Raw genomic sequence first — 26417 nt, forward strand, 5'->3', positions numbered from 1 at the left:
CGGAGGCGGCGCCGCGGCCGCCGTCTGCTGCTGCCGGGGCGGGGGACACAATGGGCGGCAGCGGCGGGGCGGCGGCGGCGAAGGGGCGCTGAGGGACCGCCGCCCTCCTTCCTTCCCTCCCTCCCTCCCTCCCTGCCTGCGGCCATGTCCACCACGGCCGAGCTCTTCGAGGTGGGTGCGGGCCCCGCGGGCCGGGAGGCGCTGGCCGGGCCGGCTCGCTGAGGGGATGCGGCGGCCTCTCCCCGGGGAAGGGCGGGCGGGCTGTGGGGCTGGGGAAGCGGGGGAGCCGCGGTGCCGCCCCGCGGGGTGCGGTGCCCACCGTGCCCCGCTGCAGGGCCTCCCTCCCGGCCGGCTCCCGGGGGCTGGCAGCGGGCGGGGGACGGGTCCAGGCCCGGGCCGGATCCCGGCTCCTTCTGCCAAGGCATCCCCTTGCCTGAGCCCGGCGCCGGCGTGTCAGTGGGGCTGGAACCGAATAAGGAAATGACTTTGCCCTCCCTTTACCCGCGGTGGATGCGAGGCACAGAAGGAGAATAGCTCAGCCAAGGCCCCGCAGGAGCAGGGCAGGAATGGCAGGAGTCGGTCGGATTCTTCCCGTGGAATTACAGCGTGCCCTAAGTTGGAAGAGACGCACCAGGATCATCTCCCTCCTGAAGGGAGCCTGCAAAAAAGATGGGTGGGGGCCTTTTTACAGGAGTATATAATGACAGGACAGGGGGAATGGCTTCAAGATGAAGGAGAGTAGGTTTAGGTGAGATATTAGGAATATTAATATCACCCTCTCGACCACCGTGAGGGTGGGGAGGCCCTGGCACAGGTTGCCCAGAGAAGCTGTGGCTGCTCCTGGATCCCTGGAAGTGTCCAAGGTCAGGTTGGATGGAACTTGGAGCGACCTGGGATAGTGGAAGGTGTCCCTGCCATGGCAGGGGGTTGTAAAGAGGTGATCTTTGAGGTCTCTTCCAACCCAAACCGTTCTGTGATTTTGGGGCTCCAGCTTCTGGCCTGGACCATGAGCTCTCATGATGTGACCTGTGATAAAAAAAAAAGGTGTGGTGTCTCCACTTCCTTTTCACAGGGACGTGGTTTCATCCCCAGGTATCCTGTATTTGCTCTCCAAGTCACTCAAGAGCTGGTTGTTCTTCTGGTGGGTTATCGCTAGGACACACTTTGCCCAGCCTTCAGGAAAGAGTCTTCCTGCTTCTCTGGAAGTTCCTGTATCTGGGTTTTATGTAAATGCATTGTGTGCATTTGAATTTATGAATCACTGTGATGGCACACGAGTGTTATGACTCACATCTTTTTTGTTTGCATAGCTTTAGAAAATAACAGGACTAAAATACTGTGTTCCTGTAGCTGGATGCCAGGTTCTGTACCCTCCCTACACCACTCTAGGAGCCCCTTGATTTCTCAACATGATGACTGTTCTGTTCTTTGTGGGGTGTTGACTGAGAGGTAACTTGAATGTGGAAAGAAAACTGTGTGTTTTGGCTGCTTTGGGTCGTGCAACAACTTTTTCCATTCTGCAATAGCAATAAAGATGAAATTGCAAATTAGGTGAGACTTTTGCTTGTAGAGTGGGGCTAGAAATTATGTTTTCCAGCATGGAATCCAGTATTTCTGCCTTTCCTGCTTTCACTTCTCTTTCACTCCAAAGGCAAGAGAGTTTTTGTTGATGTCCACTAATTTAATGTTGCCTACTAGGTTAGTTTGAAATAGCTGCCTTATATAAGAACATAAAAATGTACTTGTTATGGGAATAGCCCTTAGCTGTCTGCTGAGGGTGGAATTTGATTACCATATTTTCATGAGTGTGTGTTATGAAGTAAATTTCAGTAGAGATATGGGCAATTGTACAGCACGATCTGTGCTGCAAATGGATACAACAAGGATTGAATTATCCCTCACATTACTTAAAGCATAATTTAACAGTGGATACTTCTAAGCTGGTTTTTAATTTGGCTGGGTCCAGTGTTGTTTCATTTGTAAACACCAGATCAAACCAGGTTATCCCCCACTTCAGGCATATCTCTTATTAAATCAGGACTATTGGCTGAATGGATGGGATCACTTAATTCATCTGGAGCCGGAGGGAAGTTCAAAGCTGAAGAAATTGACTGTTGGGGCTCATCTGATAACAGGCAAAGGACTTGCAAATGACATTTTTAACAGCTGATTTTCAGCAATTTCTGCAGAACAGGATAGGAGATTTAAAATAAGAATTAGGCTGTCAGCTATGAGTAGCCCTGTTATCAACATAGCATTTAAAAAAGCAAATGTCTATGGAAAGTATAAACTAAAGTACAAACTTTTGGATCTGCAGTGGAACCTGGAAAATCATGTCTTAGAAAAATGCTGTTGAACTTTACTTATTCCTTATAAATCAAGTAGATTATTTTTAGCACACCCGCTGTGGAAAATTGGAAGAAAAATCTCATTTTATTTCTCTGTTGATCAATATCTTGCACATAATATCCACTGCCATTAATAATTCTTAAATAATACAGAACAGGATTTATATGGTTAAAAAACTGAAGGGCAGGTTGAAGTGTTGAAGTGTTCTTGGAAAACTGTTGAAGTGTTCTTGGAAAAACAGGTATTTTCCAGGAAGAGAGCTGCAGGTGGTCTGTGTGGACTTGCACTCAAGGGATATTTAGAGGTGTGTAAAGGCATGATGGATGGAGAAAGATTGTCATTATAATATTTTTTGGGGTTCTGAGGCATGTACATCAGATTTCCCTAGGAGAAGAGGCTTGCAGAGAAACTTTTAAATGTTGTTTTACAAAAACAAAAAAAAAAAAAAAAAAAATCAAAGCCATTATATGTGAGTCCTGCAAAGAGCCCTAAGGTAATTGTGAAGCTGGAGGCCTCCCCCGAAGGGAATGTTACTGCACTTAATAACTCATTTCACCTATAATTAAATTGCAAAAGTATTCCCAAACTTTTAGATATCAAGATGGCATAGGGAAGGAATTTATACTTGGCATGAAAACGTGGCACTGGTTTTTGATGGAAAGGATTCTTGTAGAGGAAATTTCACCTTGTGTATCTGGAAGGACTTGGTTAAAGAGATGAGTGACTTGTAGGGAAATTGTTTTTATGTGGTATCAACCAGTTATTTTTGAAGTTTAGCCAAGGAGGCTGAGCACAACACAGTTACTTGAGTCAGTCTGTGGATGAGGAGTTACCGAGGGATGAAACTTCTGCCCTGTCTATCAGGATTCAGCGTGTAACAAAGGATATTTAAAAACCTTTTATCTTCCTGGTTAGTAGCTGGGCCTGACTGGATAGGGTCTAATTTGTGAGGAAGCAGACATTGAACTGGCAATATTTGCTTTTCAACCCTTGGTTTTACTTATGAAATTAACTCCATAATGCTGCTTTTTCCCCTCCTTATTCCTCCTGACAAAGTTTCAGACATATTGATACAGTGACCAGTGTAATACCTGTTGAGATCTGTTTCTCTTTTACTATTTTCATTTCTTTTCAACCAATTCTTATCAAAAGCAGTGGTGGCATATTTGTCAGATACCCCTATTAGTCAGAGCCACTCCCAGCTCTATTTTGGGTTGTTTCAGCTTAAAATTCCTGTGGGAATACTTTTCTTCCTGGTCTTAGAAGTGTTGATCCTAGTACCTAATCACTGCTGTTGAAGTGATAAATACTATTTTTATTAATGGTAGAACTTGCACTGTATTTAGAGTAATTTAGTATTAATTATGTGATGAAGTCTTTGAGCTGGTGTAAGTATTAGGACATAAATGAGGCCTCTGCCTTCAGAAAACGTTGTTGGGTAGAGAAATAATCTGAACTCTCTACCCTTGAGTGGTGTTTTTACGAAGCACGGAAAGAACTTGTGTGACCTTGAGTTTCAGTATCACTCAGGTCCTTTTTTTTCTGCTTATGGAATTCAAATTTATCGTCTGTTTTTATGCCTTTTTTCCTCATTTTTATCTGCTCTGTTTCTGCAGTAGCAGTTTGATGTTGGGTTGCATCCAATGGCATCTCATGGTGGGATTTTTTGTGCTGTTTTTTTGGGGTTTTTTTTTTTGTTTTTTTTTTTTTTTTTTTTTTTGGTCAGTTCTGTGCGTGATGCCATGGTGTGACAGAGAGTTGAACGACTGTAAAACCCCCTTATTTTGCCACGTAATTTTTGTAGGCAGATGAATTCTCTGACGTGTTTTGCTGTGCAGCTGATGGCTGGCTGGGGTGGTGTAACCTCTCAAATCAGCTGCAGGGTTCAGACACTTTGGAATGACAAACCACAAGCTCAGCTGCAAATAATGTCATTTAGAGCCAGCTTTTCACAGACCTGCAGCACATTCTTTGCAAGCAGTCTGATAACATCTAAACTTGCTGTTCCAACTCACCATATTAAAAGCAGTGTTCTCAATAATAAAATATGTAAGCCCAAGAGGTGATAGAGTAATTGTCAACACTGTACTTGAGAGTAAAGCTTCTAAACACTTTCAAAATGAGGTATGAGCACCTGCTGAAAGAACAACCTGCTGTGGCACATTGTAAAGGGTTTTTCTTTTGTGGCCAGGAGCCTTTTGTGGCAGATGAATACATTGAACGCCTGGCATGGAGAACACCTGGGGGAGGTTCCAGAGGTGGAGAAGCTTTCGATCCGAAAAGGTAAAAATCAAATTGCACAATGGTCAAAATGGCTTTATCTCTAACTGTACTGTTTTATCCCGCATAAAATAACAAGCCTGTGTGTGGTGGTCCTGTGTGTCCAAGGAGATTTTCACATGGGAGAATTGCTAATGTTTGTGACCATGAGCCAATTATTCAGAACTAATCATTCAGTAACAGGAGTAGGGAAAGTCACTTTCTGATTGAGACCTCTTGAATGAAGGAGAATTGATATTGTTTGTGCTTGTCAGACAGTTGCTGGATTCAAGCATAATATGAGGCTTCACTGCTATGATATTTAAGCCAATTTAATTAATTTCTTACTTTAGTTTCCTGAGCTGCCTTGTTTTAAGACACAATAGTTTGCAAATAAAAGGCACAAAAAGGTAGAACAGCAAGAGAGGCAGCTCTGGGGATGAGATCTCATGACAAACTAATCTGACTTACTAAAATACCAGAAAATTAACCTGACACAGTCAAAGGACATTTCTTCTGGAGCACTCTGGCTCCTTGGAGGCATCTGAGAAGAGAAAGGATATTGTTGAATTTCTAGCAAGATGCTGAACTCTTGACATTAAGTCTGAGGCCAGTATCCTATGCAGAGCTTTACATGTGATTTAAGCAGGAAGAAGCATGGAAATACACATCATTGTTCTCTGGAGCCTTTTCTCCACACTTGTGCCCAGTGTATACTTCAATGTAGTTCATTTTGCACAAATACTGACTCAGTTTAACAGTTCTGCATTTCTGCTGGTTTGCTTGTGTGCACTTCTGGGAGGCACTTCCATATTTTTCAGGATAAGCAGGCAAAACCTGCAACAGTAAATATTTTTCTTGTGGCATCTTCTAGTATTGAGCACGGTGCCTAAATCAGTATAAAAAAAGAAACAGATCTTTTGGTGTCTATTTTTTCTTTTCTGTTTTTAGAAGATACTGGCTTTTGTTTGCTAGAAAGAGTATTGGAGTCTTTATTTCTCATCTGAAAACCTAACTAGCAGCTGCCTCTTCTGCTTTTTTCCTTTCTCAATATATTGAGCAGTGTTGTTGTTGAATAAGTGCTCAGTTGACACAAGGCCTGTTTAAAAGATAAACCCCAGCCTGAATCAATTTGTTAAAATTAATAGACACTGCCTGCATTTCTCTAGGCTTTTGTTTGAAAGAATGCTTTGTGTCACTGTTGTTTAAATTTGATTTTCAATGTACTGTAAACTTAGATGTGTTCCTTGTGGTTTTCTGTGGAATCTGCTGCAGTGTGATTGCTCTTGGGCTTCTGGCAAGCAGGGAGTCAAGGAGAGGAGTCACCAACATCTGCCTCAGTCCAGTTTTCTTTAAGAAGTTGTGCCTTCAAGTAACTGACTGGGCTAAAAGACTCTTCTGACTTGAAACCTGGACAGCAAAGTTCTGAAATGTTTCAGATGTTTTCAGTTCTTAGCATGAGTTTTATGGCTATGGAGAATCTGGGACTAATCCATTCCTTGACCAGTGACTGGGATATTTAGAAAAAACAAAAGCTGAAAATAAGACTGAAATGAGACAGAATGGACAAAAACAGGAACGAGAAAGAGAGAGATGTTGAGAATAGAATGAAAAGAGCAGAGGGAATTCAAGAATTGCATTCAGCTATCCTGGGATTGGGAGGAGTAAAATGTGAGTCTGAAAGAAAAGTTAATGATGGGAAAGGGTAGAAAAAGCCCTCTAAAATGGTTATAGGAAGAAGTGAAGTCAGCCAGAAGAACATTATGAAATGATGGCTGTATCAGTTACTTATTAACAATTACTTACTGTAATGCTGATTTCCAACTTTACAGTAACATGTACTGTAGAGAATATTTTTCTGTTGTATCCCTTACACTGAAGGGATGTACTGGCCTAAGCTTTCTTTTCCCATGAGATTTATTTAGGGTAGATGGGGATGTAGGGATTTCTGTATCTGTGGCAGAGCATGTTCTTGAGTGATTGATATTTTGGTGTTCCTCTCTCCTTTGGCCCACCATACACAGAGTTTTTATGTTGATACACAACCAGGGTGATGTAGTTTAAAACAAAATTTTAGAAACAGATTTCTTCTAAAATATTTTATGTTATATATAATGTTATTTCCTAAAATATTTAAATGTATTTATTTATTTAAAGCTGTCATCTAGAAACATTTCTGAGTCGGACATGGTTAGGTCAGCCTTGTATGCAAGTTGCTTTTTTTTTTTTTTGGTGTTTTAAACTCTTCAGAAGTCTTTCAAACTAATGTCTGTTTTCATGTATTTTATTCTAAATCAGATTATTGGAAGAATTTGTAAATCATATCCAAGAATTACAGGTAATGGATGAAAGGATTCAGAGGAAGGTGGAGAAACTAGAACAACAGTGCCAGAAGGAAGCAAAGGAATTTGCCAAGAAAGTACAAGAGCTGCAGAAAAGCAACCAGGTAAATCCGAAGGGTAGAGTCAGTGGGAAGCTGTGCAAGTTTTCAAAGCACCCTGTGCTCCTTTGACAGGGCATTGCTGTTTGAGATAAGAATAAAGAGGGTGTGATGACAATTTCTCCTGTGGAAGGAGGCTTGAAGATAACTTCACGTTCCATTAATGAGCGTTAGCAGTGCTGAAAGTGGGGACTCTTCACAATAATTTAAAGGAAGACACTAAACTTTATGTGGGTTGTGTGTAATTAATTAATTAGCAGTTCTGAGTAGCTCTTTGATTCTGAGATGCAGCATCTGCATTCACTGGGCTTCACAAGGAAACCTTGTGTTTCCTGAAGTGCGTGAAATGGAAATCTTGAGTTTAGTGTCTGTGTTCTCCAGGTTGCCTTCCAACATTTCCAAGAACTGGATGAGCACATCAGCTATGTAGCAACTAAGGTCTGTCACCTTGGCGACCAGCTGGAGGGGGTAAACACGCCACGGCAACGGGCTGTGGAGGCTCAGAAGCTGATGAAATACTTTAATGAGTTTCTGGATGGAGAGCTGAAGTCTGATGTTTTTACAAACTCTGAAAAGGTAAGAGCTGTCAGCGGGATGAAAGCAGTTCAAAGCAATGAGCTGGACTGCCCTAATTACAAGCTGCTACCATGACTTACCGTGGTCAGACTTCAAACCACTGAGTGACTGACTTGTTAAAGTTTCATTGTTCTGAAATGTAAATTAACGACGCTGGGCTGCAGATTGCTGATAAAGCATTTGTATTCAGTGATGCTTAATGTGGCAATGTTGGCATTTTTTCATTTTATGAAATTATCGGAGATTTGGGAAACGCTGGGAGGGCAACTTTGGAGTGCAATACAATATCTGCCTCTTTCCTTTGAACCCCTTGCCTCAGATCCATCCTGTAAAGCAGAACGTTTCTGAATGCAACTTCTTTGTGCAACTTTGCTCTGTTAGGTCAGTCCACTGGCCTTGGATACCTTTTTGTCACAGCATGCCTTTGGACTTTGTGTAGTCCTGTGGTTATGTCTCCACCCTTGGAATTTAGAGGAACCAGGCAGGAAGACTTCAAAGAAATGTTCAAGCATTTTGTTTTTCTTGTGCTTCAAGAGTATGTTCATGAAGCAAATATAATCTGAGTGGTGTGACAAACAGAAATAAACTGAAAGGAAATAATACAGCTCAAAGCAAAAGGACACATTGGATTTCCCAAGGCAGTTTAAGTAAAGGTGTTGGTTTGGGTTTGTTGGGGCATTTTTTTTTTGTGTGGTGCATTCTGAAGAATCTTCCTTCCCTCTTTAAATTCGGTGCAGTGGTATGGTTGTAGTCAGGAAAAAAAAAATTATAATATGTGGAAACAGCAAAAACTTGATTTGCACATTCAGCAAAAAAATATGTGCTTGAGCTGCAGCTCATGGAAGACCTGAGAACAGGTTAATAGTCACCCCCTCCCCTCTGAGCTGGAGGTATCTCTCAGGGAAATGAAAAGCTAATCATTTTATATAATTGTATTCCCAAGGAGTCACTTGCACGGTGACTTTTGATTCATGGTCTGTGGATATATGGTAATTACCAGTTGATAGCTTGCCTAATTCAAGAGGGAGCAGAGAGAAACTTCCCTGATTTCCAAGGGAAACAGAAAGGTTTCAGCACACAGGAAGTTCTTCTGTGGATAGCCTTTCCCAGAGCTGCAAAATTTTTCTTTTCCTTTTTTTCTAAGGGGTAATAAAACATGCATATTTTTTTTTCAAGTATTTAATGGCAGCATGGTGAATAACAAAACGTAAGTTAGAGGATGATATGCTGTCTGCTCAAGAGGCTCAAAGAATTAAACTTTCACTATATTTGTAAATGAAAATTTCATGATACATCCTGATGGAGGACCAGAAAATTTTGGTAGATAAATAGATTAAACCTGGAAATTTGTAAAGAAATTAAATCTCTTTACACCTCAAAGAATAGTAAGATACTCATCAAATCTGGAGGAATACAAATGTAAAGGCCTAAGTTTTGTGCCAGTCCTGCAGGGGTAGGGTGTAGGAGCACAAACAAGAATTTCTGGATACAAGTTATCTTACTGAGGCTAACTTCAGCCAGGTGGATTCTTGAACTTTTTGCCTCCTCGTTTAAACAATAACTTGAAGCAGTGTTTGTACAAGAGCCTACCCAGATGGGAGCTGTTACATCTTAATGGATCTTTGTACTAAAAATACTTCTGAAGTATGAGATGGTAACAAATGTTCTTAAATGTGACACCTTAGTGCTTTGTCAGTGTCTTCTGATCTTCAAACTGAGGAGGGTTTTAGATAATGTCATGGAGGATGCTAGGATTTTTTTTGTGCTCTGCCAGCCCTCACAAGTGTGGACTTTTCTTTGAGATATTGAGAGGATGCTGGGAAAGGAGAGGCACAAAAAGAATGTAATACAGTTGTGTTCTAATTGACAGTTTCCTCAACAGTGTCTGTTCTTAAAATCTGTTGGATTCTTTTCTTTTCCTACACTCCATTTGTTGCTTCCCACTTTCTCCCAGCCATGCTGAGCAATTTCTGACTTACCTCTGTGAAGGTTTTCCTTGCTGGCTTGTCCTTTTCTGTGCATTGTGTCTTCATCCTCTGTATCCTTGTAATTTCCCTTGTGCTGCTAGCTAACCAATCTTCCTTCTGTACTGAAGATTCTTGAAGTGAGCAAATCACACCATTCAAGACAATTAAACTATCAAAATCATCAGCAGCTCACTTGTTTATCATGCAATAACATTGTTCTGCTTAATATGTTTGCTATTATTCTTATGTCCTTTTCTGTGTTTATGTTCTATACTTAATATTATTTCATTAGACCTTTTCACTTGTGCATGTTTTTTGTTAAAATTCTATCTTGCCAGTATTTCTCCATGATTTTTCAGCTGTTTTTTCCCAAATACATTATAACCTTTAAGATGTATTTTACAAGATAAATATTTATTTTGGTTTTAATCATTTACAGAAGCCTGATTCAATTAAAAATTAAAGGTGTCCAGATTTAAGCAGAAATTGTGGAGAATTGATTTGTCATGGCTTCTCTTGTGCTTAGAAAAAGTCCTGAATTCAATGAAATCTAAGTTAGTTAACAGCTGCTGTGGGAAGAGGAAACAAAGAAAATGTTGTGTTTGTGGGATTTCTTAGTTGTTTTTTTTTTCTGTTTGTTTTGATTTTGTGGCTTTGGTGAATAACTGCTAATATACAGACAATTCTGTAGATCCCAGTTGTTAGGTATTAATGCTGCTGCAAGCTAATAGAAATAACTGCTCTTTCATTGGATTTATTTGAGAAGTGTAGCAGCTTCTGCCTTAAGAGGCTATTGTAAGCTGACAGTTCAAAACATAAGCTGCTCTTAATAGTCAGAATGGATACACTTTGAGTGTCCCTATTTTTGCTGAACAACCAGCCTGGTGTGATGCCTGTGCTCTCTATTCTTACCTGTGTGTCTGCTTCTATTCTTGAAAAGTTTTAATCCAGCCTGCTCTAAGTGGTGGCAGAATAGGATTTCATTGCTTCCTTCCCTCTCACTTCAGTTCCCTGGATCATCACTAATTGGAAGAGCAAGATAAACTGCATATTCTCCATGTTCTCCATTGTGTCAGATTATAAAGCTTTTAGTCATCAAATAATTCAGGTTGCAAAAACTCTCTGAGACCTTCAAGGCCCACCATTCCCCCAGCACTGCCAAGGCCACCACTGACCCATGTCCCAAAGTGCCACATCCACATGGCTTTGAAATCCCTCCAGGGATGGGGATCCACCCCTGCCTTGGGCAGCTGTGCCAGTGACAACCCTTTCCATGAAGATTCTTTTCCTAACATGAATCTGACCCTCCCCTGGCACAACTTGAGGCTGTTCCCTCTCCTCCTGTCCCTGTTCCCCAGGAGCAGATCCCAAATCCCCCCCAGGCTGTCCCCTCCTGTCAGGGAGTTGTGCAGAGCCACAAGGTCCCCCCTGAGCCTCCTTTTCTCCAGGCTGAGCCCCTTTCCAGCTCCCTCAGCTGCTCCTCAGCAGATGTGCTCCAGCTGTGTCAGGTTTGGCCCAGCCAGCACTGCTTTAAATCCACTCAAGTTCAGTTGTGACTAGCTGCCTTCCCCACACTTTGAAATTTGGGTTTTCCATCATTTTATTCAGCCTAATGAAGCAGTCACTAAGCACAGCTTAGATGCACTTCCTGTGCTGACTGATGGTGGAAGAATAATTGATAAAAGGTCCTGCTACCCAGAACAGAGCACAGATTTGCATGCTGTGTTACCTATTTATTAACTTCTGTATTCATGCAGCTACTCTTAATTTGCCACTGTGTAATTACCTGACTTCCATTCTTGATTCTTGCTTTGGACCTCAGAGTTAATAATTTCTAGTACATCTTGTATTTCTCCTTCTTTGGGAGAATGCTCTGCTTTGATCCTCTTTTCCCCCTTTCTCCCTTCTCTATGCCAGGCACGGTCATGGCTTTTTTTTTGGTATGAGGTCTTTGTCCAGACAGCTCACACACCTCCACAGACATCCCCAATGGGAACATAGAATGTGACTTTCCATTCTATTTTGACCTAAATTACTTTATGTTAAGGAAAAATACCTTAAGCATCTTAGAAGTTACATATGAGAACTTGAAGGGGTTGATCTCTTCCACGGGTATGTCAACTCAACCAGCTTTAGAGATAGGAACTTTGTGTATGAAAATTGGACAGTGCAGGGGGAGGAAAGGAACAGCCCCAAATCAGACTTTCTTTAATGACTCTGTCATGTTTTCCTCTCACCAGATTAAAGAGGCAGCTGATATTATTCAGAAACTGCATTTGATTGCACAGGAATTGCCTTTTGACAGGTAAAAATCTATCTGAACATCTTTTTAAGAAATTAAATCTTCACACAGCTATGATTTTTCTGATGCTTCCCTTGTCTCCCCTTTCGGTGCTGTGCTTAGTGATTCATGGAGCTTTTGAGCTGGATTGTGTGCTTATTTCTCTCTCCTCTATTCTCAAATTTGTGTTCACGCACTCATGTTGTAGGATCATCTTTACATACACATCCTAAACTGCTTAACAGACTTTTAATGGGATAATTTTGCTTTGCTGACTTAATGCTAGATTTGAATTAGATGCTTGTAGGTTTTTAGGGATATAAAGCAGGGAACTTTTCTGTCGTCTTTGTGCTGCATGTTTTCATTTTTAAGCAGAATGCCTGCTGTTCATGATCCAGGATGCCTGTGATTTCTCATGTGATGTGGATTTGAATTTAATCACGCTGTATTTTTTTTTTGTTGTTGTTAACAGGTTTTCTGAAGTAAAATCAAAGATAGCAAGTAAGTTATCTATCCAGTTCAATCCATATTGCTGTATTTGAATTGTTAAAAGATGATTAAAGAAGTAAGCAATACTGTCAGTATTACAGTTTTTGCCTGAATTACGTAGCCTGATGGGTTTTTGTTGTTATCCCCTTTCCTCTCCAGGTAAATACCATGATTTAGAGTGCCAGTTAATTCAAGAGTTTACCAATGCTCAGCGCAGAGGAGAAATCTCCAGAATGAGAGAAGTAGCAGCAGTTTTGCTTCACTTTAAGGTAAAAACTGAGGGGTTTAATTTAAATACATGAATAAAACCGATTCATGGTACAATAAGTGCCTGTTTTGAGTGAATGTATTTGCGTGGGCACAACCCTCATGTCAGATCATGTGTAACTTCAGGACTGAGGTGTTCAATCTGAAGTCAAGTGCAGGGGGATAAAGGAGGCAGATGAGGGGGATTGGGGGCAGCATCAGTGGAGAACTTTCTAAGATAATCTCTTCTTGCATGGGTGTGACCTGAATTTCATGCTTGAGAAAGAGTTTTGAAGCTTGAGATATAGATCCACACAGAGTGGTAGTAAGTGGAGTTATGTTAGATATGTAACAAAAATGGGTTTGGAAAGGTCTGTGCTTTGAATGAATTCTGGTTTTGTTGGTTGTTTTTTTTTAAAGTAACTTTTTCACAGGCATTGTATTTGGTTGATTTTGTTTTGTACTGAAAGTATCAACAACCTTTTCTAACATGGAGTTGTTTTGCTCCTTCCACAGGGCTATTCCCACTGTGTTGATGTGTACATAAAACAGTGTCAAGAGGTAATGGACTTTTTTTAACGTAATTTATTTATTTATATCACATTATTGATTTATTTAATCCTATAGGTTGTTGTAAATACATTCTAAAAATGTGCTTCTCAATCCCTAGGGTGCGTTCCTGAGGAATGATGTCTTTGAAGATGCAGCCATTCTTTGCCAGAGAGTGAATAAGCAAGTTGGAGAAATCTTTAGTAATCCAGAGACCGTGCTAGCCAAACTCATTCAAAATATCTTTGAAGTTAAACTTCAGGTATTTCAAATTTTAACATGTTGAATTTCATTGAGGAACCTCTTAATAAAAAAAATATTTTATCTAGTAATAGCAATTAATGAGCATTTACAGTATTTGTAATCTTCGTATAAGGGTGTAGAATCAACTTATTGCTCTGTAACAATTCTGACAGATAATCAAGCCCATATGAAAAAAATCTGCTTGTGCACTGAATACAGGGTGACTACAAGTACTCAAACTCAATATGTAAAATTAATAGGGAATTTCTGTGTTCACTGGGTAATTCATGCAATGTCATACACGAGTTGATTTCTTCTCTATGCCCCCTACCAAGAATATGTCAGGAAAAGAACTTCCACATTTAATATCTTTTAATTTTCCCATTCTTGGATTTGGGTATCATGTGTGAGGTTAGCATTGAGTAAGTGGAAATAATTGATGTTGTGAATACTGTCTTGCAGCTAATACAATATTTATGAAAATCTAGAATAGTTGAAAATACTAAGTTTTTATTCTGCAAGTACATTCACTTAAGTTCTTAAAGTCAGCAGCATGACTTTCCTTGCAAAAATCAATTTCCCTGTAGATGTTGTTCTTATAGTAGATATTGAGCTTGTGCTTCAACCCCAATTTTGTGTGTCAGTTTTGAATGAGTATTTTATGGTAAATAATACTTTTGTCCAAATATTCAGTGATAAGAAGGCTCTAAGCTTGTATCTGCTTTGTGTGTGTATTATGATAAGCAAATATGTAACCATCTCCTTTGCCTACTGTCATCTGCAGAAATGCTCTGAGGCCTCTGGTGCTTTTGGTTGTTAAAGTGAGAGGGTTTTCTGTTAGTTGGTCAGACATATTTTCAAAGCCATCTGTCTTCTGTGTTTGCTTCACACATTACTGGTTTGTATTATTAAATCACTTCTGCAAGTGTGTTTAACCTTCTCTGTGGATAATGCAGGAAATGTAAATTAGAGATTTAAAAACAAAGGAGAGATGAATTTCCTTCAAGTAAGAGCTACACTTTGCAGGAAATTCCATATAATCTAGGAAGTAGTGAGTATAACTTGACAGTTGATCTTCTAACAGATGTACCAAATTTTGCAGAGTTATGTGAAGGACCAGCTGGAAGAACACAGGAAATCAGATGCAGAACAGTATCTTAAGAATCTCTATGATCTATATACAAGGTATTTATATACCAATGATGAAATTATTGGATTGCAGCTATTGGAAAATAAACAGATTTATTGTCAAGGAAAAGAAGCCCAAAAATGTAAACTTCTCATAAAAGCTGAAAATTTTTATGACTATTAACCTTTACAGAGATGGGTTTCCTAAGGAAAATTTTAAATGGCCATTATTATTTTCAATGGGTATTATTGTGATCTTCAAGAGTAATTTTAAAGCTGTGCAAAAGCCAGTCCTCCCCATCTCACTGGCAACTTGATTGCAGTGGTGCTGTGTGTAATTAAACATGAATTATGTGAAATTCTTTATTTAAATGAGAAACTGCTCCAGGTCTTAATCACCATCAGGGTTCTGTTGTGCTGTGTACTTTACAAATGTGTAATGCTGTAATTCATCCACATTCAACCTTTTCCTCCCCTTCCTTTCTTTGTTTCTTTTGCATAAAGAACCACTAATCTGTCAAGCAAATTGATGGAATTTAACTTGGGTACTGATAAGCAGACTTTCTTGTCTAAGCTTATCAAGGCCATTTTCATTTCCTACTTGGAGAATTACATTGAGGTGGAAATTGGCTATTTGAAAAGTAGGAGTGCTATGATTCTGCAGCGCTATTATGATTCCAAAAACCACCAGAAGAGGTCCATTGGCACTGGAGGGTAAGTTCCTTTTGGGAAGTTTTGTAATTTTGAAGTGGAAGGGAGGTGGTGAGGGGAGGAAGGCTGTATTTGCCATGTCAGATGCACAGTGATGAACTGCTGAAGACCTACAGCTTTTTATCATTTGCTTTCACTTTATGTTCTGCTCAAAAGTGTGTTGCTCTCAGTACATGTGAAATGTACTCAGTGCATGGTATTTGTACGTACTGGAAATGAAAAATACCAGTTAAACCTATGTTTCAACTTAGGATCCAGATCCACAAAAGGACTGAAGCAAAACTAAGGTACCTAAAGCATGTATATATGTGTGTATCTAAAAGCATACATTTTTTTTCACCTGCCCAGGTCTTGTGGTCCCCTCCCAAGACCTAGGAAGGGGAAAAGACCATAGCAATGTCAGTGAGAAAGCTCTTAGTGAGCCCAGAAGATGCAATGGACTTAGAGAAAGGTAAAACAAGACTTCATTATCCTCAGGGTAGAAAAACTAATGAAGGAGTAGTGAGAAATGGCATCGGAAGTACTCAAACTTGGGTGAAGCAGAGGTGCTAAGGCTACTGCACCTCTCAAAGAGCTGCTGTGTTCAGTGTGTCAGGAATTATATGGAAAAAGCAGCAGTGAAGTAATTTAAAAAAAAAAGATGAAAATTTAATTTTCTTGGGGAAAATTAAATTTATTGTAGTGTGTAACTGTATGGGTTGTTTTATGCATGGAAATGTGTCGAAGCATGCTTGACTAAATAAAGAACTGCTGACATAGTGGATGAGGATGAGAGGATTTGTGGGTGTGGATGAGATAGGAAGTGTTTGGAAAGTGCTTGTGTCAGAGTGGATGGAGGCTAAATTTGTCCACAGAGCAGAAATGCTGTAGGATTCCAGTGAAATCACTCATCCCACAAGGGGAGTAGCTGCTCCCATGTGAGAATGTGCCATTCCAGAGCACAGTTGACCATGGAATCAGAGGTGGTAGTTTTGCATTTACTGGCAATTTTTGTTTTGAAAGCTCGTAAGACTTGTCTTAATGCTTGCACTTCCTAAACTGTGACTTGGGTCCTGTTTTTTTGAGTTAACAACTAAAAGATCCTAAATTATGGTTGAGTTTGAGTACCAGAATTTCCACCCTGTGAAATCTTCTTGGGGTCCATCTTTGTTCCAGTATTCAAGACCTCAAAGAGAGACTAAGGCAACGAACAAACTTACCCCTGGGGCCAAGCATTGACACACATGGGGAAACTTTCCTGTCACAAGAAGTGGTGGTTAACCTTTTGCAAGAAACCAAACAAGCTTTTGAAAGATGTCACAGGGTAAGTTTGCTTCTTGTGATCTCCCTTAGTGGTGTAATTTTGTGAGATTAAGTTTAAGGTGTGATAGGAAGAGGAAAGGACATTGTCAGATTGTGTCGTGTGTTTTTCATGGAAATGGAGCCACAGTAGAGGCTGAGGGTTTGTTTTTCCATGTGGATTTAGTTGAAATTTGTGAGTATTAGTGCTGGCTGTTTTTGTAAGAAGTGGGGATGGTTAAACCTACTGGCTGCATTGCTTTTCTTACTAAATTATACCCAAAACCTGAGAAACCTTTAGTGTGGTTTTCTTTTCCTGCTTTAAAAATACACTGAATAGTTCAGCAGTCGTTTTCCTGCCTTCAGGTGTAATTTCTTCTTATGTTAGTGAGTGATCACCAATAAAATGCTGAGAGGAATAGTCTTAAACATTATTTACCTTGGTAACCCTCTACAGCTCTTTAAATGCTTAAGTCTAACATGAAAAAGGTATTTTCCTTCTGATTAAATTGCTGGTTTTACTGCCTGTCAGTCATATTTGTCTGGTACTTGGTGTAAATGAAAACCCTTGAAATTTAATTGCAGACTTAAATGTGATTTTTTAACATAGCTAAACACACTGATTTCTAGGAAATTTTAATTCCTTCAACATTGTCAATGAGCTTAGGGCAGAAGAACTTCAGATATTTAGGCATTTTAATATTTTAAACTTAGTGGTGCCAAAGACAGAGCAGGGTGCAGGCATAGGACTGTTATGTGCACACCCTTGGGGTCACCACCTTCCTCAGGGTGAGAATCAGTGACTTTAAGGCAAACAGGTAGATCATTATTTTTCTCAATATCATAGTTGCTAGAAGCAGTTGTTAAATTCATGATACACACTGGTTTTTCCACATGTGCACAACCTTTTGTTTCTGCCTTTCTATTGGGATCAGATTTAATATAAATTATTTTAAAATAATTGTATTTGAGTGGAAACCCCAGTGGATCTTGGCATGTAAGGAGATTTCCAGAATTAGGGTTTTAGAATTTAGGGGTTTGTGGTCAAAACAACTCACCGTGCAAAAGATAAGTTAGTCCCTGGCCAACTAATTGTGGTATTTATGTCACAGAGCAGATGTGTGCAGGTTTCTACCAGCTGTGACTGCTTTAGGAAAAATAAATTGGTAATTTTCTTGTAGCCATATATTGAAACATTTCACTGTTTGGGAGTCTCTGTTGTTGTTTTTTTGAGTTTTTTGGGGGGAAATACAGCAGAAATATTTGTGAGTGTTGTATAAATTACCTGGAGTTGCAGTAGTAATCTTTCTTCCTCGAAGCTTTATGAAAGTCTTCACCTAATTCCCTAAGAACCAAAGCTGTTTTTCCTAGGTACAAAAGCCCTGTCACATTTTTCTTTAGAAAAGGGATTTGCTGACAGGTTGCTGTCCAAAATCCCATGTTGCTTACAGCTCATCAAAGTCCAGATGCTGAGTGTAAATGTGGGCATTGCTGCACTTAATAAAAGTGTTCATGCTCCATTGACTCCAGCTGAACTGTGCTAAATGTAGCCCAGGTTCAGCTGCATTATTTTTGCTCCAGTGATAAAAGAACACAAACTGGAGGTCCAGCTAACCCAGTGTCCTGCTTCTCACTGTGGCCAGTGCCAGGAGAGTATTAAAAGAACAAAAATACAGGATATGCATAGAGTAATCTCTTCTGCATGCATTTTCCCAGCATCTAGTGGCAGGCAGGTTAGGTGGTTCTTGAGACTGCATCTGGAAAACTCTTGTCAGGACTATTAATTAATATCTTCTTTTATTATTACTCTTACTATTATTATTAGAAACTGTTAATGCTTTTGCTTATTGTAGCATCCTGTGGCAGCTTCAGTTTACTTGTAAATGCTGAAGGGTTTGTTGATATTAAAGGCTGTTCCTGAATAAATCTGTGCATGGATACTTTTCATTTGGAGTAAAATTCCAATTATTCTGGAATACTTGTTACATTTTAAGCTTATCCCCTATGCAATATCCAATAAACTTTCAAATCTATGTAGAACTGACCTTTAGGATATTTTTTTCTTTTTCTTTAAAGCTCTCTGATCCCTCTGACTTACCCAAGAATGCTTTCAGAATTTTTTCTATGCTTGTAGAGTTCTTATGTACTGAACACATCGATTATGCATTAGAAACAGGCCTTGCTGGTGAGTACAGTATTTCCTGAGCATTTCATCTCCTTGGCCTTTCTGTGCACATGATCTTTGCTGTGCCTTATTGATTTGCCTTGTTCAGGATGTGTTGGTTAAATTAAATCTGTTTTGTATGTTTGGGGGTTGACATTTAATGGCTTCTAAAGTGGAACTTTCTTTTGGGGAATTAATGCAGAGATGCAAACGTGCTCCTGTCTTTAGAAATATTTTTATCACAGAAATTGGGACTTAAGCATTCCCTGCCTCTGTATTCCGTGTCATAACAGGAGAATATTTTTATATTAAATCTTAACATTTACAGGAATTCCATGCTTGTTTATATATTTGTGTGCTTAGAGTGACAGTAAATAAGAAAACTGCTTGTTTAAAAAAATTTAAATCTTGACAGTGAGAACCTGTCTGTCTTGTAAGACAGCATCAAACTCACATTCTGAAGGAGTTTTAAAATTGGCTGCTCTGTTTTGCTTTCAGAAATGTTACCAGTGAGGTATTTTTATGCTTATGCTTGTTACCAATATAGCTATGAGAAGAATTCTATATATGGCACCGTGGTAAATTTTTCAAACTTTAAGCCTGTGATTTAAGCATTCATGGAAAAAATCTGCATATTTAAAAAGTCATCATGCTAATTATAAGAACTGCGTATCATTACACTTCTAATGAAACCTTCTTTGCTTTAGGCATTCCCTCTTCTGATTCAAAGAATGCAAATCTTTATTTCTTGGATGTTGTCCACCAAGCCAATACTATTTTCCATTTATTTGACAAGCAGTTCAATGATCATCTGATGCCATTGATCAGGTACCTTTGTTTTGATGAACATTTCCTCTGGTCTTTTTTTTTTTGGTGAAGAAAGCAATATTTTCTCATCTCTATTAAGAGGAGTTCATGCTTGGACTAGTTCAACCTGATATTGTGGAAGATAGATAAAGTATTATTGTGGGAGGAGGAAGAAGGGAAGTTTAAACAAATTGGTTCCTTTTCAAACAAATGGGAGAGGGTGAGCTCCAGGAATATTGACAGGAAGGAAAGACATGTTGCTCCTTGGAGATTTTGCTGCTGCATTCAGGTGGGCCTCAGAGGGGTTTGTGGCTGTGCCCTTTTCCTGCTGGGGTGGGAAATCTTCACTAGGTCCTGTTGGAAGCAGCAAACCCAGCAGACAAATTTGTTTTGATATTTTAACACTGTCATGTATCTTCTATACTGGTGCAGCTCTTCTCCTAAATTATCTGAATGCCTTCAGAAGAAAAAGGATATCATAGAACAAATGGAAGTGAAGCTGGATATGGGCATTGATAGGTAAGTAGAGATTAAAACTTTCCCTTAATCTTTTATACCATACCTTTGTGATAGATATTGACTGGCCTTCCAAGCATGAATTATTCCTGTACTCAAAATTGGTATTTTAATTTCTTTTTTTAAACAGATAAACATACATTGTTGTGCATAGGAAATTTAGATTTTCTGTGGTTAGAGGATCATGTTTTCCATGGCAGATTTCTGACCCGTAAATGGTTCTGGAAAGATGTTAAAGGATTTTGCTTTTGTTGAAAGAGTGCAAAAATTCACTGTTACCTTATTGTCTCAAACTGGTGCTTTTCTACTTTGAAAGAGGGAGAAATGATGATTGAAATAGGTTAAACACTTGCAGGATTTCCATTAGGAGCAAGGTTTGACAAAAATAGGTTAAATGATTTGCTGGGATCTGTGCAGTGCTATGGATTAGACCGAGTTGTGGAAGTCTGGAGACCTGGAATAATTTTGATTCTGACATTGACTTGCTTTGAGGTTGTGACTCATTTAATCTTTTTTCTGTTTCTCAGAATAAGAATGAGGGGATAGCTGTAAAAATTGCAAATTAAAATCACAGCTGTTTTTGCAGCAGAGGAAAATAATAAACTAATGAGCTTAATATTAGGAAATGGAGCTGTTGTGTGATGCCCTACTTTTGGTTTGGTGTATTATTTTCTGCAAGTGCAAAGAGAAAGTTGGAAATAGGGGATGTAAGGTGGCAATTGAGATTTTAGCTGCTCCTGCTGCAGGTGACCTTAATGGTTTAAACACAAAGTTGGAAATACTTGAAGCACTGATACCATAAGCTTAGAACTAGACAGATACAGGTGAATCATCAGTATTACAGTGCTTTGTATCTGTTTGTGTTAAATAATTAATCTCTTAAAGACTTAGGAGAAGAAGTTCTTGCCAGAAGACAGTACATTCAGAGCTTTATGGATGAGGAATTCAAAAAGACAAGTTTCAGCACATAAAAAAAGAGATTAGTTTTGAGATGAACATTGCATGTAAAATGTGTTTGTGGGGCTGTTTCATGCTGCTTTGTGGTGCCACTGATGCTGTTGAGAATTGATTGTCTTGCTTAAAGGCATGAGTGTAAAAAATAAAGCAAATTTTCAAAACATTGATGGTTTCAGCTTTATCCAGTCTGGAAAAGTCCAAGTGCAGCTTCTTGAAAACCATTCACATCTACATCAGTAAAATTGATTCATTAGCCAAACAGAATTAGTTAAAATGGTTTTCTCTCAGTATGTATTTTGTATAAACAGCATTCTGGGAATATTTATTCCAAATGGAAATTGAGGAGAATGCAGGATATTATTTCTTTACATTTCTGTTGGTATGTGGACTTGGAATGAAGTAAATCTGAAATACAAGTCTGAGTTCTATGCATAGGAAAAAAAAAAGAGGTTTTTCCCTCTCTGAATTACATGTGTTCTTCTCCACCCCACCCCAGCTTGAATCCTTCAAAGCCTGGAGTGTCCTTGATAGTTTTCTTTGGGAAGGCTTTGGGGATGAGGGGGGTGAAGGAAAGGGAGGGGGAGGAGAAGAGAGCCAGAGGGATGTTCCTGGCCAAGGTGGGTACTGGGAGAGGTTTGCAGCCTCTGTCACCTGCCTTGCTGTTTGATCTTTGCTTTGGACTCAAAGGAAAGCAGGGCCTTGACCTTAGAAAATGTTCTGAGCAGATAAATCCTATAAAGGAGAAATAATTGATGCTGTAAAACTCCATTAGTTTTCTGGGAACAAGAGAAATACCAGGCTCTGGCAAAGGAAGAGGTTTTTTTCTTTCCCCTCACCCTTCCTTTATTTTCCAAGTGTTTTCTAATACTTGCTTCTGACTAATATGCAATGTGATCTAATTCTGCTAAACTCCTTGGAATGCTTCCTTTGGATTCTCTCTGCATTGACGGATGCTGTCCAATTTCTCTGAAGGGCTGCATTTGAATGGATTACCTCACAACTAATGTGTCCCTTTAAAAGCAGCAAGCCAGCAGGCTGCATGCTCTGCTCCAAGACACTGAACTTGGAGGAAAGAGTTTTTTAGGTTTTTTTTTTTTTCTTTTTTTTTTTTTTTTGGCTGATGCTCCTTTTCCTAACTGCTTACATAAAATCAAGCAGATCTCTATAGAAAAATGCTAGCTACTGGTTGGTTTTTTTTCTCTTGTTGCTTTATGCTGCTTAGTTTTGTCCAGAATCATGTCAGTATATATAAATATAAGTCAAGGAAATGAAAAAGTTCCCTTCAAAACCCAATCTTTATTTGTAACTTAAGGACACTGAATTGTATGATTGGACAAATGAAGCACATCTTGGCTGCAGAGCAAAAGAAGACAGATTTCAAACCAGAAGATGAAAACAATGTTCTGATTCAATATACAAATGTAAGTAACCAAAGTCCCAGCTCCTGAGTGTTATCAGGTACAAGATGCTCCTTACCAAACTCACATTAGACAACATGGGTATTTGCTTCATTTCCTTCCATTTTGCATCAAGCACCTCCAAACTCTGTTGTGGCCTATTTTCTCAAGCTGAAAAGGAACACGAGAAGTTTTTATCTAATGTCAGGCACAAGCCAGTGGGTGCTGGAGGAACTGGAACATTCTTTCCCCTCCCAAGAGGCCCAAATTTGGAACAAGGCTTTTAGCTGGTAATTAGCTTTAAGCTATCAGTTTCAGAAGGTCAATTATCAGGTACTCTCTAGTTGCTGGGTGCTTTTTCCTCTCAGAATGGCAGGAACATGGCAAAGCATCACAGGTACAGCATGCACACCTTGCTGCACAGTGCTGTCTCTCCAGGGAGTATGTGTGAATCCCAGCCTAGGGGCTGCTGGGGTGGCTCACACTAGGGAAAAGGGCAGGGAGGAGTAGGGGACAAACTCGATGGGAAGAAGTGAGAGCATTCCCCAAATGCCTGCAGCCAGGTGGGAATGGCAGAAGTGCAGCAGTAGGATGTAGAGTGTGGTATTCTGTGGGAAGGGTGAAAATCCCTGCGTGGCTGTTAATTTGGATTTGTAATTGTGACTCACAGGAGGTTTTTAATCATGTACCCCTTTAGTGGATCACTAAATTAAAAATCCAAATTATAATGTTCTATTCTGAACTGATATGAACTATAACTTAATTGAATATTTTCTTGCATCCATCCTTCTGCTTGCATTTTTGCATCTTTGTGTGGCAAATAAAAAGAAATGTGGAAAATTATTAATTGGAGAATAAACTTTTGCAGCACATCATTGAGATTAATCAAAGTTAGTAACTGAAGTTCTACATATGATGTGGAATAAAGTAGATTACCTAATTCTTATTTACTTCTTTTTATTTTTATTAATCCAGGCTTGTGTTAAAGTGTGTGGCTATGTTAGAAAACAGGTGGAAAAGATCAGGAATTCCATGGATGGTAAGAATGTGGACACAGTTTTGATGGAGTTTGGGGTTCGTTTCCATCGCCTCATCTATGAACACCTACAGCAATATTCCTACAGCTGCATGGGAGGAATGCTGGCCATTTGTGATGTGGCTGAGTACAGGAAGTGTGCCAAAGACTTCAAGGTGAGCCTGTCCATGAAGAGGGAAGTGATGGTTGTAAATCCTCTCTGGGGAGGAAGGGTTTTGAAGATGTAGATGGATATTCTGTTAAAAGACTTCAAGCAACTCTAATTATTTCTTTTGTTTCCCCTTGCCCACAGATTGCGCTGGTGTTACAGCTCTTTGATACCCTGCATGCACTTTGCAACCTTCTGGTTGTAGCCCCAGATAATTTGAAGCAGGTTTGCTCAGGAGAACAACTTGCTAACCTGGACAAGAACATCCTTCACTCCTTTGTCCAGCTGCGTGTCGACTACAGGTCTGCTCGTCTGGCTCGCCACTTCAGCTGAGAGCGTGGCAGGAAATCTTGCACCTTTGGGCAGCCTCAGTTGTTAGAAAGCACAGGGAATTATTTCTTACCAGCCATGGGTGTAACTTCTGTGGGACAGTGACTGTTCAGGCTAAAGTAGCAGCCATATTTAAACCTGATCTTGTAGAAGGCGAGCAGGTAAAAATCTGGATGATGTTTCATGTTAGCTCAAGTTCTCCCAGTGAAGAATTTCACAAATCTACTTGCTACTGATTTTTTTTTTTTTAATTGGAAAAATGTTGGTGTAGGAGAGCAAATGGTGCATTAAAAGTATTTTAGTCTTCAATATTGAATTATCAGATACCATTTGTTGGACTTGAACTACAGAGCATAGCGTAGGTAATGGATTACATAGAATAGACCAGTGTAAAAACATTCTTCATCAATTTTAATGACTTAGACTTCAGCACAGCTAATCATAATCAAATTATCTTTGATTGGTGTTTCTAAGTCATTTCTTTCATTTAAAACCTTATCCTGCTCAATGTAATTTCTTGCTCTAATTAATTAGCTTGGAATTTCTTTGAGATGTAGGAGTAAAACACTATCCCAAAAAGATGTAATTTATTCATTGTGTGGAATTCTAAACAGAACTAAAGTGGTGAAAAGTTTTGGTGGTTTTTTTTTATTTTTGGTTCTTTGGCATTGATTTTGGTTTTTTTTAATGTAATAGTCAAGGGCCCACTGGAATGTACTGGCATTGTATGATCTGACATTATTGTTTCTGTTTGTTACCAGCACACTGAATTTTATATGTGCTCCTAAATAAAATGCAGCTGCCTTGACTAAGGCGTCCTTATTGCAAATGAAGGTGCCCATTGTTGGGTTACTATAAAAGAAGTTTTTTCCTCTCTTACTTTGTATATAAATAAATTCAAATTGTAATGAAGTGAAAGGATAAAATGTAGCCCACTTTTTCCTATGTGGCAGGAATGGCTCCAGCAAAAACCTAGAGTAGTAAATTCTTGTGCTGAAGAGAATTGATCCTCAGTGCCTGAGCAATATAAAATGTTCAAGTGTGTGAAAGCTTCTCTTCCACTGATCTTCCACTTCGATATTGGACAGAGACTGTCTGTGTCTGTTGTGCTCCAGGGTTTATTTGGGAGCTCCTGGCATGGACCCACAGTGTGCATACAGTGAACTGAAGCAACAGCAGTGTTTGAGACATCTGGGGTAGCTTTTCCACAAGCAGCTGGAAATTGTTGTAAACAGACCTTTTTTTTCCAGAGTGGGCTCTTGTGGAAGCCAGGTTGGAACTGCAGTGGAGCAAATCCTTTCTAACACGTTCCTTCTACTGTGGGCTCAGCACCTTACAGAAACTTCTTTTTCTCTCTTCTGCAGAGCAGCATTTCTATCCATTCACTTTATGAGTTTGTCAAAGAATTTTGGTTTTCTCTTCTGTTAATGAATTCCCAGGTGAGGTCAGTATTGACAAGACTTGTTGGAATTTCTCTTGCTTGGCTGGGGTTCTCCTGCTTCATTTTGGATTTAGGGGAGCATTCTGTTGGTAAACAAGGGAATGGATGCCAGCCTGGCTCACAGCATCCAGGGTATCTGGCTGCTCTGCTGGGCTGCTCTGCTCTGTTCCTTGGCCATGCCAAAGCCACAAAGGGGTTTGGACACTGGAGGAGGCACCTGCTTGTACTGCTGCCATTTTTGTTCCAAAAGCTCTGATGTGAATTCAGATGATACCTCTCTGTTACCTCTGTAACTGAAAGCCAACAATTTTAAGGCTGTGGTTTTATGAACCAATACAAAATCTTTCTACAAAAAAGAAAAAAAAAAATAAAAGTGTCAATTTGCTAACACTTCAGAACAGTGAACATCATCTTGAGATTGCAGATCACAGAAGTGCTTCAGAATTTGTTGTATGACTGAATTTTTTTAAGGTTGTATGAAATGTATTTACCATATTATTTGCTTTATTAGCTGTGTTCTCCATGCATATGCTCAGTGCAATATTTCCATTATGCCTGTTAACAGGAAGCAGCAAAAAGTAGGTGAACACTTAGGTATGTAAACTCTTCCTCAATAAAAAGAATTCCTTACAGATACTTTTTTCATTTCATTCCCATGTTCCTCAAAGATATTTATACTCAATTGTATAAGCCCTTCTATTTAAAAGAAAAAAAAAAAAGAATAAAAGTAATTTTACTGACCAAATTTATCACTGGTGTGAGCTTTCTCCTTCCTTTTAAAAACCTCCCCATGCACACACTGGAAGTTTCTATTTCTGGAGAAGGCTGTATTGTCAGTAAGTTTATTTTATAAGGCAAGTTGGATTGGGATGGGGTGGAGGAACTGTAATTTTCACACATTTTTAAGTTTAGACCTCTTATAACGTATAATTTAGAAAAATATTTCCAGTGGCTTATGAATGCAATAAAATAGTATCTAAAATACAAATATGCCTTTTAATGTTCATATAATGAGTTAAAGTATTGCCTGTCTAATGTTCCCTCCTACAACATAGGCATTTATTTATCAGGCTGGCAGCCAAACCTGGGAGGGGGAGAGTGTGTG

The 26417-nt window shown here is 39.4% G+C and overlaps 1 protein-coding gene across 2 annotated transcripts; it reads left to right on the forward strand.

Annotated features, from left to right (window-relative positions):
* The first annotated feature begins 110 nt into the window (after positions 1 to 110).
* On the forward strand, positions 111 to 25946 carry EXOC5 (exocyst complex component 5). Of its 2 annotated transcripts, XM_062495785.1 has the most exons (18): positions 111 to 171; positions 4541 to 4632; positions 6907 to 7054; positions 7430 to 7624; positions 11832 to 11896; positions 12345 to 12373; positions 12521 to 12630; positions 13124 to 13168; positions 13278 to 13418; positions 14502 to 14584; positions 15032 to 15241; positions 16394 to 16541; positions 18593 to 18701; positions 19388 to 19508; positions 19920 to 20006; positions 22273 to 22381; positions 23333 to 23548; positions 23686 to 25946. In XM_062495785.1, the coding sequence occupies exons 1-18, from the start codon at positions 145 to 147 to the stop codon at positions 23872 to 23874; spliced, it is 2124 nt and encodes a 707-aa protein (XP_062351769.1). In that variant the 5' UTR covers positions 111 to 144; the 3' UTR covers positions 23875 to 25946. The 2 variants fall into 2 exon arrangements, with proteins under 2 accessions (XP_062351769.1, XP_062351768.1); XM_062495784.1 differs by lacking the exon at positions 111 to 171 and having other exon boundaries at positions 3639 to 4632.
* The last annotated feature ends 471 nt before the right edge of the window (positions 25947 to 26417 follow it).

Source organism: Cinclus cinclus, chromosome 6 (genome assembly GCF_963662255.1).
Source record: "Cinclus cinclus chromosome 6, bCinCin1.1, whole genome shotgun sequence".
Lineage (NCBI taxonomy): Eukaryota > Metazoa > Chordata > Aves > Passeriformes > Cinclidae > Cinclus > Cinclus cinclus.

Bases quoted from the DNA above. Each gene is read 5' to 3' on its own strand.
- EXOC5 (XM_062495784.1), top strand. From the start codon at position 4,469: ATGAGGTATGAGCACCTGCTGAAAGAACAACCTGCTGTGGCACATTGT. The intron at 12,631-13,123 runs GTAAAAACTGAG...CTCCTTCCACAG, and splicing joins CAGTTTTGCTTCACTTTAAG to GGCTATTCCCACTGTGTTGA. The intron at 13,169-13,277 runs GTAATGGACTTT...CTCAATCCCTAG, and splicing joins ACATAAAACAGTGTCAAGAG to GGTGCGTTCCTGAGGAATGA.